The sequence below is a fragment of the Eulemur rufifrons genome, chromosome 12 (assembly GCF_041146395.1).
Source record: "Eulemur rufifrons isolate Redbay chromosome 12, OSU_ERuf_1, whole genome shotgun sequence".
In the NCBI taxonomy this organism is placed as follows: domain Eukaryota; kingdom Metazoa; phylum Chordata; class Mammalia; order Primates; family Lemuridae; genus Eulemur; species Eulemur rufifrons.
The window spans coordinates 10,577,038-10,590,562 of record NC_090994.1 but is presented as its reverse complement, the minus strand read 5'-3'; the positions used below and the strand labels follow the sequence as shown (position 1 = coordinate 10,590,562).

Sequence of the window (13,525 nt, the reverse complement as noted above, 5' to 3'; positions counted from 1 at the left end):
CAGGGTAAGACGTGAGCCTGGGAAGGGAAAGTTCTGAATGGCCTGAGATTGGGCTGCGGGGGAGGCCGGCCCAGAGGCCTGCGTTCCCGTGGAGGGTGTGGTCCGTCCCCGACTCCTCTGTGGGCGCACACATGCCTCAGTAGCTTGCGTTTCTGAGACTTCAGGAAATCACGATGAAGGAGCACTGTGGTCCCTATATGCGTACCACTGCCATGACACACACCTTTTCCTAAAACAGCAGCAGTGCAGGATCTAAAGGCAACTCTCAGTAACACTGCTCCGATGACATTACGGCATCTTAAACGACGACGGTTGAGAAAGACAAAGGATCCATATGTTCATGCAACCACACGTATGGAGTGTCCTCTGTGTGCCAGGCACTGTTACAGGAATTGGAGACACGTTTTATGGAAAATTAGATGAAATCCCTGCCCTCGGGAAGCTTCTATTCTGGATGGAGAGACAGATGATAAATCTATCCGTGAAGTCATGTGATCGTAGGTGCCGTGGAGGAAAATAAAGCAGGGTGAGGGGCTCAGGAGGAGGGGAATGGGTGTTTTAGAAAGGAGGTCAGAGAAGGCCGCTCAGAGCAGGCGATATTGGAGCAAAGAACCAGAGGAGTGAGGGAGGGAGGGAGCGATAGGGACATCTGGAGGGTGGGTGTTCCCGGGAGAGGGAACAGCAGATACAAGGGCACTGAGGCCAGCGCTCACTTGGCGTGGTTAAAGAATAGCAAATAATTCCAGAGAATGAATGAGCAGGTCACTTGCCAAGCCTTCCTGTAGAGTCAAGGTGATAAAGGAGGCATTTGTGAACCCCTGCGAGGAAACGGGTGGGAAGTCACTCTATGTTTCCATCCCAGGCTGGGACAAGAGGGCATCTGTATGGGCCCGACTGTGCCTCATTTTTTGGTCCCGTGAGCTGAGCTCATGTTGACAGCTCACACTGCCTTCCTGGGTCTCCAGCCCTTGAACCCTGGGTGTCTGGACCAGCATCCAGCCTCGGCCCTCTGCACCTTCACTCCAGAACCTTCCCCTGGTTTCCCCAGCTCTACTCACAGTCCCCAGTCCTTGACTGACGTGCTTCCAGCAGAGCACTTCTCAAGAGGAAATCATGGTTTTCTGGGTATGGAAAGTGAAGATAAGCTTTTAAAGATTTTGTTAAAAGTAAATTTTCTGGGGGACTTCTTAGAGAACCTTCGGACCAGTTCCTCAAGTTTTCCAGCTGCCTTGAATAAATACAGCAGTCAGGGCCAGCGCTCATCTGCTATTACTCTGTGAAACTCATTAATTCCGAGTTTCCAGTGTGTTTATACATAATTACACTGCAGATTAAAAGGAGTACGTTTGCAAAATACAGCACTCTCAGGCATTTGAGTCTCAACAAGCAAGTACCACATCTATTATTATTTACTTAATATTTTTCCTTAAGTAGACTCACTTTTGTAAACATCTTGTTCATCCTAAGCAACAATATCCATGATAATCATAGCTTGATGTTTTAAGTATATGTTTTTTTAATCATTTAAAAGTAAATACACATGCATGTGGGAGACAAACAAGGCTCCACTTTTAAGTTTATTTTCCCTGTAAGTTTAGAAATTGCTAGCAGCACTTTTATATCAGACTTGTAAACGGCTTCAGTAAAGGGATGACAAATTCTAGCAGTCATTTCAAACACCAAAAGCTATTCTTTGGTTTTTATGGTGCAAGCTTAGCTCCAGGGAGAAAAACAATGTAAAGGAAAAAAAAAATGAAAATAGCAAATGCACTAAAGTTTAGTTACTTCTAAAGTGAAGTGCAATTTATGAATTACCACTGCACAAACTGTGGGTTATGACTTCCCACGATAATCAAAAACAAGTTTCGCAACATCAAGGTTTATGTTTTAGTCATGGTGAAATTAACAATAGGGAAGTTTTTATCTTTCTAGAGGAAAATACAAATGAAAAAACCTGTCACTTGTGAGAGAGCAGGAAGCCTAGTCCGTCTGTCTTGGCCCTTTCAGCTTGTTTATTACTTAGCTAACCAAGGCTTTTATTAGTTCACCGAGTTGTAAATTCACTTTTCTTGGGAGCACTCAGGAGGCTGTAGCCCAGTAAACAAAGTACTTTTCGGATCTAAGTGATTTGGTTCGTTCATTTCCTCTTTCGCTTAAAACACATTTTCTTGAATGTTCTTAACGCCATAAAACAGTACCCTTAGAAATGGTTCAGATGGTAAATTTTGTTATGTCTATTTTACCATAATTAAAAAAACCGAATTCTCCTTTTAAAGGAATACTCACATTTCTTATTTTATATTTTCCCTTGTCAAAGAATGCTTTTTAAAAATATTTTTCTGGATTTTTTTTTAAACAAAAATCTGCCTTTTTGAACCACCTCAAACCACATGTAAGTACTGCATCTTTGGGACACAGGGTTTGAGGGCCTGTAGAGGTCTGGCTGGGACGGCTCTGGGAATGTGCATTTATTCTGGGCAACCTGTCAGGGCCTGCAAAGCAGCGGTCCCCTGCGTTTTTGGCACCAGGGACCGTTTTCATGGAAGACAATATTTCCACGGACTGGGGAGAGGGAGGATAGTTTCGGGATGATTCAAGCACATTACATTTATTGTGCACTTTATTTCTATTATTACATTGTAATAGATAATGAAATAATTATACAACTCACCATAGGTTGGGGACCCCTGCTGTAAAATAATGTTTACACTGGTCTCATGAAATTAGACCACTACTTAAGTGGGGGAGTAGATTTGAAGCAGCTAAGTGCTCTGTGAGTGAATAAAGGAATATTTGTTGAGGTCTTAACACACTGTGGTAGGTACTTTTTAAAAAATCATTTAACCATCACTGTAACCCTGTGAAATATTGTTTCTCATTTTACTTACGGGGAAATAGCCCAGGCGAAGTTCAGTGATCGGCCCTGGGGTTATACGTACAGCCGGGCAGCAGCAGAGCCAGCTGCAGGCATTCTGACTCCCAAGTCCGCGCTCTGTCCACACCCCACGTTGCCTCCCCAGTGGGCCAGAGGGAATGATGGAAATCAGATGGGCTCAGGATCCTTGCCTTGCAGAAAGCTGCCAGATTTGCTCGCCAGTGTTCATTTCTGTTTTTTTTTTTTTTTTTTTTTCTAAACAGAAGAAAGAATCCCCGAAGAAAAAACAAGATGAAGAAATGAATCAAATAGATGAAGAGAGAACCAAGCAGATTTACAAGAACTGGAAAGAAGATTCTGAGTGGCAGGCATCTCGTGAGTATCCAAGAGCCTCGGTAGAACCTTGGACTCTCCCCTCTGATTCTTTCCCTTTCATAAAATGATCACCCTAAGCGGCATTTAAAGTGGGTTCTTGAGAGACATCTTAACAATAAATTTTTACTCACAAGTTATTACTAAATGAATACTCAGAGGCTTACGAGCTACATTTGAATAGCAGAATTCAATTCATTTTTGTACCCTCAAGATTACGATGTATTTATATAATAGAATGGTAAGTACCTATGAAAAATGTATTTTAGAAGAGCGTGTAATGACCTTGGAATATGTTTATATTTCATTAGTTTGGAGAAGGAAAAACATTATAAAATAGTATGAAAAATATCCCTGTTTAAAAATGTCTAAGTCCATGAAGGAAAAGAATTGGAAGGTTAACCATAAACACTAGTTTTCTTGGAGAGGTGGGATTCGAGGTTACTTATTTGAATTTTTCTTCTTGTTCTGTTCTGGATTTTTTCCCCCCTAAATTGTCAACAGTGAACACATTTTAACTTTGTAATAAGAAGAACACAGGGTAACAGGCTGGATACATTGTCCATGCCTGGGACCCAGCCCTGACTCCCTTTGGAGTTCACCCTGCCAGAGAGAAACCTCAGAAGAATACGATGACAGCGGAGAGAGAATGTTCCCAGATGCTGGAAGAATTCAGGTTTGAGAAGGGATTAGGGTTTCCATCTGACTTGAACAGAGAAGACCGAACTACCAGATCATCGCTGGGGCAGCTTGAAGAAGAGAACAAGAGGGGCGACGTTGGCAGGATGTTGAGAATCCTAAATTAGCCTGCAGTTCCGTTCCAGCAAATGCCATTGAAATGACATCTTTTGTGAAATGGAAATATTTGCAAGATCCAATAGCCACCTCGTGCTCTGCAATGAAATCCTAATATAATGGAGTATTTTTGGTATCGCTGTGAAGTCAAACCTAACAGGATTTGACCAATAATGCCTGAGATGTAAATATACTCAGTAGATATTATCCTTACATTCTGCATTAGAGTCTTTAACATTACGTTGCTAAAACAAAAACCTCCTCTATTTTACAAAGTAGTCATGCACTGTGTAATGATTTTTAATATTTTTATAAATTTAATAAATTTTAAAATGTTAATAAGTTTTATGCATTTGGTACAGCCCAAGTATACAGTGTACAGTGGTGTATACAGTAATGTCCTAGGCCTTCACGTTCGCTCACCACTCACTCACTCTCCAGTCTTGCAAACTCCACTGATGGTAAGTGCCCTAGACAGGTGTACCATTTTTTGTCGTTTATACCATATTTTACTGTTCTGTACCCTTTCTGTGTTTAGACAGAAAGGTTTTTGTTTAGACAAATAGTATTTGTTTAGACAAATAGACAAAGTATTTGTTTAGACAAATACTTGTCACTGTGTTAGAACTGCACACAGTGTTCAGCACGGTAACATGCTGTACGGGCTTGCAGCCTAGCTTATAGCAGCTGTACCGTCTAGGTCTGTGTGAGTGCACTCTGTGATGTTCGCACAAGGACTAATGACTCATTGCTCAGAACTGATCCCATCATTAAGTGACATGTCGCTGTAATATTCAAAGGCAGCCTTGGAGTAGTTTTACACATGACAATGTGTCCTGCAGTTGCCTGTGGTTAAACATCCCTTTGTTGTTTTGTCTGCGGGGCTCACTCACATTTGGTCCAGCTGCCTCCTCTTCACCCTGTCCGCACCCCTGTGCCACTGAGTCGCCCCGACTGCCCCGTCTTTGCTGGTGGCTCAGGCCCACTGCGTCGGGACGTGAGTGTGAGAGGCATGGACAGTCGCCCCTTGCTATTCAACACCTCTGGCAACTTGAACCCTCACTCAGGCTGGGACTCGTCACTCAGTCTTGCCGACTGCAGGAAGTTCTTGCACACGTTCTCCACTTTTCTTTCATCCCTTCCTCCTCCTCTTCCTCCTCCTTCCTTCTCAGAAAATCCCCGAACTCCAGTATGAAGAGAGGAACCCTGCAGTGACCCACTCTCTGCACGGTAGGCGTTGACAGTGCTTGTTCATGGCCCTCAGCAGACGACAAGCTGCCGGAGCCTGCTGCGCTGTCCCTTGTGCAGTGCGGAACCTGCTCACCTCTCTGTGGGCTGACGAGGGCCGGTTCTCAAAACCCCATTGTTTTTCTAGTGCGAAAATCCAAAGCGGCTGATGAGAAGAGACGCTCCTTGGCCAAGCAAGCGCGGGAAGACTACAAGAGGTTGTCCCTGGCGGCCCAAAGAGGAAAAGGCGGTGACAGGCTGCAAAGCCCCCCGAATGTTGCGCAGAGACTAAAAAGACCTCCCCTTCCACTCAAGCCTCAGTTCCTGAACCCAGCAGGATACCCTCAAAAACCTCTCAGGTAAGAAGCCACGCAGGTAGGTGGCTTTAGGCAGAAGCATTGAAATGGTGGATTAGAGACAAATTGTGTGACCTGCCATGGGGCGTGGAGGACCAGCCGGCTGCCTGTGTAGCTCTGTCTCACCTGGGAGCCTTGTTCCTGGGGTACCTGGTTGGGCTTTCCTCCCCTCCTAGCTGCAGAATGTCCACAGCTGCCATAATGCGTATACCCAATAGCATGGTGACGATGCCCATCAAGCTAGGTGGTGTGCTGTGCCCCACCCCCACCTGGTGGCAGCAGGCAAGCCAGAGAGGGGATAAGAGGGGACAACTGGGGTTCCGCCAATGCCCAAGGTCACCCTTAGTAGTAAAAGAATATCAAGGTGGGGACCTCGGGGCTTGCTGACTTTCACGTGATCAGTAGGACTGCGTTTTCACTGCTGAGGGTTGAAAGTTTGATGGTAATTCTCATTCTGGGACATGTAGCCTGTAGCCAAGCTCATCTTTTGAGAATTTGAAAATGCTCCTTTTTTTGAATGAACTCTTCCTTTGGTGATGAAGGTACCTTTGCCTCCTAGGCTGTGAAGGAGTTAGAAAGAACAATTTGTTTTGGAACATCCCTGAAGAAAAGCACAATGATTCTATAGCAGAAAACCCATATCCCTTATGTTCACTGATTATAAAATTGTTTCCTGGTTATTGGTACTATATTATTTGTAATATTATATTTAGAAATATTTAAATTCAAATATTGGTTGAAAGAAACAGAACTGCCTAAGGCCTCGCCTCTGAAATAAAAATGAAAAATACTTCTCTGTTAAGAGTATGGAGAAATGAAAAACCAATCAAAAATCTCCCTTTACTTGGAGTGAGTAGTTATCATCAAGGTTTTTTATTTTATTTTTTTATTGATACATATAATTGTATTGATACAATAATTGTACATATTCATGGAGTACATGTTATATTGTGATACAAGCATATAACATAATGATCAACTCAGTAATTGGGACATATTTTGTTTTTTTTTTTAACGGGTATGATGACCTCAAGAGAAACACTAAGGTGAATCTTTTTCTCTACTGAAATTATTTGTACTTACTCAACTGAAAGGTTCCATTTGGGACGTGGGGACCAACACTAAATGACCATGTTATGCAAAGTGACAGTTTGGGCAATGATTTATTTCTTATGGACAAGAAAACACGAAATGTAGTCAGCAAATGGGTGTTCCCTTCATTCTACAAGCAGGTCATGGAGGTGTGTGGCCTCCTGCACACGGCCCTCTGGGTGCTGGAGCTCATCTGTGTGCACGCTGGCCAGACAGCCTCCGGGGTGGTGTGTGTGGCTCACGCCTGTTCCCTGTCTCTTCCAAGGGTAGCATGGAAAAACGACTTGCAAGATGTCCCTTTCTCACAGCATTTTTAGAGCACAGTGTATTTGATGGACAGCAATGAAGGTGGCCTTTCAAAAAGGGCAGTTCTTGTTTTTAGCTGTGCTCCATTAGCTCACTTTTTCCAAATTAAGACATTGCATGAAGTGCTGCTTGTGAGTCAGACTGGGTGGGTTCAAGGGCTGGGGCTCCCAACTGTAATGGCAGAGGTCAGTGTGGAGCCAGCCCAGGAAAGAGACTGGCCTCTCCAGTGTCTTTGGAGTTTGGCTTGGTCTCCAAGGACTTCAGCCAAAAAGAACCTAATTTGGAAGCTAGTATGAGAATTTATCATATAATCTCAAATGTATGCAGAGTTTGCTTCCTAGGAAGGTCAAATATGACGGGAAATTTTCTCCAAAAACTCTGAAAATCATGAGGAATAATACATGTATTATGTATTGCATATATACATGTATATATGTATGTATGATATATATGTCATACATAACTCATGGTAACATATGTTACCATAAATAGCATAAAGAGACAGAAGTTAATTTACAGGCAGTTCCAGTGGCTCATCCAAACTCTTTATTGTTGTTTTTTTAAATAAGTTTTGTTTTTAATTGACCCATAATAATTGCACATATTTATGGGATATAGTATGATGTTTTGATACATATAATACATTGTGTAATGATCAAATCAGGATAATTAGCACATCCATCACTTTAAACACTTGTCATTTCTTTGTAGTGAGAACATTCAAAATCATATCTTGTGGCTATCTAGAAATGTGCCATGCATTGTTGTTGACTATAGTCACCTTGGTTTGCAATAGAACCCCAGAACTTATTTCTCCTTTCTGTCACTTTGTACCCATTGACTGTCCTCTCCCCATCCCTCCCTACCCCACTATTCTCCCCAGCCTTTGGTAACCACTGTTACCACTGTTCTACTCTCTGCTGCTTTTACTTTCCATATATGAATGACATCATGCAGTATTTGTTCTAATGTGCTTGGTTTATTTCACTTAACATAATGTCCTCCAGGTTCACCCATATTGTTGCAAATGACTGTGTTTTTGTTCTTTTTCATGGCTGAATACTATTTCATTGTGTATCTATACCACGGTTTTTAATCCATTCATCCATTAATGGACACTTAGGTGGATTCCATATATTGGCTATTGGGAATAGTGCTGCAATAAACGTAGAAGTGCAGATATTTCATCAACATAACTGATTTTGTTTTCTTTGGATATATGTTCAGTAGCAGGATTGTTAGATCATACGTTAGTTCCATTTTAAAGTTTTTGGGGAAGCTCATACTGTTGTTCTTAAAGGCACTACTAACTTATATTCCCACCAGCAGTGTGTAAGAGCTCCCCTTTCTCCACATCCTTACCGGAATTTTTTTTTTTTTTTTGTATTTTTGATAACAGCCATTCTAACTAGAGTGAGGTAATACCTCATTTTGATTTTGATTTGCATTTCCCTGATGATTAGTGATGCCAAGCATTTTTTCATATACCTGTTGGCTAATTGTATGTCATCTTTGAGAAATGTCTATTGGGTCTTTTGCGTATTTTTTTATTTGGATTATTGGGTTTTTTGCTATTGAGTTGTTTGAGTTCCTACATATTCTAGATATTAACCCCTTGTCAGATGTATAGTTTGTGAATATTAATATTTTCTCCCATTCTGTAAGTTGTCTCTTCATACTGTTGATTGTTTTCTTTGCTGTGCAGAAGGTTTTTAGCTTGATATAATTCCATTTGACTATTTTTGTTTCTGTTGCCTGTGAAATTGAGGTCTTATTGTAAAGATCTTGCCCAGATCAGTGTCATGAGGCATCTCCCCTATGTTTTCCTCTAGTAGCTTCATAGTTTGGGGTCTTACATACTAGTCTTTAATCCACTTTGAGTTCATTTTTGTATACGGTAAGAGGTAGGAGTCTAGTTTCATTCTTCTACATGTGGGTATCCAGTTTTCCCAGCATGATTTATTGAAGAGACTGTTCTTGCCCCATTGTGTGTTCTTGGTGAAAATCTGTTGGTTGTAAATGCATGGATTGTATCTGTTTTTATGCCAGTACCATGCTGTTTCAATTACTATTGCTTTGTAGTATATTTTAAAGTCAGTGTGATGCCCCCAGCTTTGTTCTTTTTCCTTAAGATTGCTTTGGCTATTTGGTGTCTTTTGTGGTTCTATATGAATTTTAGAATTTTTTTTTATATTTCTGTGAAAACTGTCATTGGTATTTTAATGGGGATTGCATTGAATCTGTAGATTGCTTTGGGTAATATGGCCATTTTAACATTAATTCTTCCAATTCATAAACATAGGATATCTTTCCATTTATTCATGTCCTCTTCAGTTTCTTTCATCAACGTTTTATAGTTTTCAGAAGCATGTTTAATTTCCATGTATGTATAGTTTCCAATGTTCCTCCTGTTATTAATTTCTTGATTTCAATTTTTTAAAATCTGTTAAGATTTGTTTTATGGCCTAACACATCTATCCTGGGGAATAGCCTCCATGTGCTGTTGAGAAGAAGGTGTATTCTGTGGCTGTTTGATAAAATGTTCTGTAAATGTCTAGGGTATGGTTCTGTCTGGATGATCTGTCCATTGTTGAAAGCGGGGTGTCGAAGTTTTCTACAATTACTGTATTACAGTCTATCTCTCCCTTTAAGTCTATTAATAATATTTGCTTTCTAAATTTAGGTGCTTCTATGTTGAGTACATATATATTTATAATTGTTATATCTTCTTGTTGTATTGACCCCTTTATCATTATGTACTTGTCTTCTTTGTGTCTTTTTTATAGTTTTTGGCTTAAGGTCTCTTTTATCTGATATAAATATAGCTACTCCTGCTCTTTTCTGGTTTCTGTTTGCATGGAACATCTTTTTCCATCCCTTCACTTCCAGTTTGTATGTGTCCTTACTGATGATGTGAGCCTCTTGTAGGCAGCATATAGTTGGGTCTTGCTTTTTTTTCCTTTTAATCCATTCAGCTACTTTATGTCTTTTAATTGGAGACTGTATTCCATTTACATTCTCCAATTAATTCAAGGTAATTATTTATAGGTAAGGGCTTACTGTTAATATTTTGATACTTGTTTTCTAGTTTTATAGATCCTTTATGTCTTTGTTCTGTTACAGTCTTCTTTTGTGGTTAAGTGATTTTCTCTAGTAGTATATTTTGGTTACTTTTTATTTTTAGTGTATCTATCATAGGTTTTTGCTTTGTAGTTACCATGAGGCTAACAAAAACATCCTATAGTTATGACAAGTTATAGACTGATACCAACTTAACTTTGATCACAAAGAAAAAAAAGAACTACACAAAATAATAAATATACACTTTAACTCTAGTATTCCCACATATTTTGAATTTTTGATGTAATAATTTACATTTTTATATGGCCTATCTCTTACCAAATTATTTTTAATAGTTTTGTCTTTTAGTCTTCATACTAAAGATTTAAGTGGTTTACATACCATGATTACAATATAAGAATAGCAATCACATTAGCATCCTTTTCTTTGAGTTTGAAGATTTCTTTTAGCATTTCCTATAGGACATGTCTGGTAGCAATGAATTCGCTCAGATTTTGTTTGGGAAAGTCCTTAATTTCTCCTTAATTTCGGAAGGAATATTTTTCTGGATACAGTATTCTTGGTTGCGAGGTTTTTTTTTTTCCTTCAGAACTGTGACTATATTGTCCCACTCCCTTCTGGCCTGTAAGGTTTCTGCTGAGAAGTCTGTTGCCAGGTATATTGGATCTCTCTCATATGTTATTTTCTTTTTTTCTTTCACTGCTTTTATGATCCTCTTTTTGTCTTTGACCTTTGAGATCAGTATGTCTTAGGGTATTCTTATTTGGGTTGAATCTGATTGGTGACCTTTGACCTTCCTGTACCTGGATATTTCTTATTTCAGGTGTGGAAGGTTTTCTGTCATTTCTTTGGATAAGCTTTCTACAACCCTTTCCTTTAATAACAGGAATATTTGCTTTTTTCATGTCCCATAGATCCTGTAAGCTTTCTTCATATCTTTTCAATCTTTTTTCTGTTCTCTCCACTGTATATTTTCAAATAGCCTGTCTTTGAACTCACTGATTCTTCTGTTTGATCAAATCTGTTGTTGATGCTCTTTATTTTACTTTTTGTTTCATTCGATTTTCAGCACCAGGATTTGTTTGATTTTTTAATATTATTTCAATGTTTGTTAAATTTCTCTCATAAATTTCTGAATCGATTCTCTCTGTTTTCTTTAAGTTTGTTGAGCTTCCTTAAAACAGCTATTTTGAATTCTTTGAGAGAGCACACATCTCTATCACTTTAGGGTTGATCTCTAGCACCTTATTTTGTATGTTTGGTAAGGTCATATTTCACCGAACGTTCTTGATGCTTGTGGATGTGCAATGATGCCTGCTTATTGAGGGGTTAGGTATCTATTGAGTCTTCACAATTTGGCTTTGTTTGTGCCTGTCCTTCAGAGGGCCTTCCAGACATTCCAAGCAGACTGTTGTGTCTCCTGAGCCTGTGACCACTGCAGCTGTCTCATCACTAGAGGGTGCTCTAAGTCCAGGCTTGCTGCAACTCTTCTGAGGGCTCCAGGGTATGCATGGTGAAGGCCTAAGAGGGTACTGGGGCTGTTTGGGAAACCTGGCAAAGGATGGCATGGATAGGTGTGTCTCCCAGCAGGTCCCTGCACAGATGGGATAGGTCCTTGACTGCAGCAAGACGGGCTGGAGTTGAGACTGGAACCCCCTCGAGATCTGCTTTATGATGGAGACTGGCGAGTCCATCTTGTTGGCTCAGACAGGTGCATGTTTCCCAGCAGGTCTCTGCACAGACAGGATACTTTCCTGACTGCAGTGGTGGTGGTGTTGTGTTTAAATTGAATTGTGCTCAAAGTCAGTAGGCTGTTGAATGGGAGTTGGAAATATGTTTATTACATTGCAGTGTTATTTTCTGTAGTGGAAATTGACTTACATCCCAGAACTTAAGCTCTGCTACTGAATTTATTTCAAAATGATTCTGCTGCCTATATCTGTTTCTTACTAGTCTTCGTATTTCTTCCTTTTACTTCATATTACTGAGACTGGTTTTTAGCAGTCTTCAAAGTGTGGGAAGAAGAAAGCAAATCAAAGAGGTTAATGGAAATAGAGATAGAAGAGAAAAATCAAATAATGAAAATGTTAGGGAAGCAATGATTTCTATTTGATTTCTTTTGTTTCCAAGTACATGCTCTCTAGGAAAATAGTGTTGGAGTAAGAGTGTATTTTAATTTTTAATGTTTATTTTATCACTTTAATTGGGAGTTAATTGAGCTTCTAATTCATATTAAAAATGAATTTAGATCTATGCATTAACATAGAAGTGGCTCATTCCCATAACTAGCCCTTTAGGATGGAAAGGACAAGTGACAAATTGATGTCCCGTTCTCTCTGCGCTTGAGAAGTTGTATAATGGTGGTGTGCAGGGGCCCAATTCCCATTAGCTCAGCCTGTGTAATCACATCTTGAAATGTCTGTAATTGTCTCTCTATACGTGTGTGTGTGTGTGTGTGTGTGTGTAAAGACATATATTTCTGAGGGCATTATGTTCAAATTAGTTAAATCTAACTTGAAAAACTTTTATAAACAACAGAAATGAGGGTGTGACAAGGACGGCATCCAGCTCCGCCCAGGAGGACATCATCCGCTGGTTTAAAGAGGAGCAGCTACCGTTTCGAGCAGGCTACGAGAAAACCTCAGACACCATAGCTCCCTGGTTCCATGGTGAGTGCAGAGGTTCCATTGAAGGAACTCGTCCACGGGTGGATGAAACTGCTAATGCACCAGGAAGGCAGAAAGAATCAGAGCTTCCTTTTATTTGTGTTTAACCCAGAAGAATCTTTAAATTATCTTCATAAAGCAGTTTGTCAAAGGTTGCTAATGCATTCTCATGAGTATTTAGAAAGCAGTGAGCATTCATGGCCACTGTATGCACTGTGGGTTAATTTACCACTACAAATCACACATCTCAGGGTGGGTGAGAAAAGCAGTACTTCCTACCGACGTGCCACTCGGACACTTCATTGTGACTTCTGTCAAATGGCACTGTCTTCCTTCCAACCAGGAGTCGTCAGTGATGGTGGCCGGGTGTGCTGGGCAGGACACTGGGTTATCAGGCTTCAGACTCAGCTCTCCTATTACTAGTTGAGTGACCTTGAGCAAATCATTTTCTTTTTATGTAGCAAACAATTTTTATCTGAGCTTCATTTTCCTCATCGGCTAAATGAAGGAGTTGAACTTTTGGAGCTTTTACATTAAAAATTCTGTGCTTTGGATCCCTTGTTTCTGGTATGTAGTTACGGCTGCAAGGTTGGGTTTGCTGGATCCTGAGTAGATATTAACTAATAAAGCATTTCTGTATTTGACCCGAGAAATTCGGTTAATTCAAGCCTGCCTTTTACCCAACTCACACTTCACTGACTTCTGTTTCTTGGATATTGAGAAAAGTTAGTGGCTTCTGGCCTCAAATGGCTTCT

The 13,525-nt window shown here is 40.3% G+C and overlaps 1 protein-coding gene across 3 annotated transcripts in view; it reads left to right on the top strand.

Moving 5' to 3' along the window:
• The window catches only part of SH2D4A (SH2 domain containing 4A), a 55,024-nt gene that overhangs the window by 31,344 nt on the left and 10,155 nt on the right, over positions 1-13,525 (top strand). For all 3 annotated transcript variants that reach the window (XM_069484892.1, XM_069484893.1, XM_069484891.1), the window contains 3 exons: positions 3,139-3,250; positions 5,418-5,628; positions 12,643-12,773. In XM_069484892.1, the coding sequence (XP_069340993.1) occupies positions 3,139-3,250; positions 5,418-5,628; positions 12,643-12,773 (454 nt within the window). The remainder of the gene's footprint in view (positions 1-3,138; positions 3,251-5,417; positions 5,629-12,642; positions 12,774-13,525) is intronic.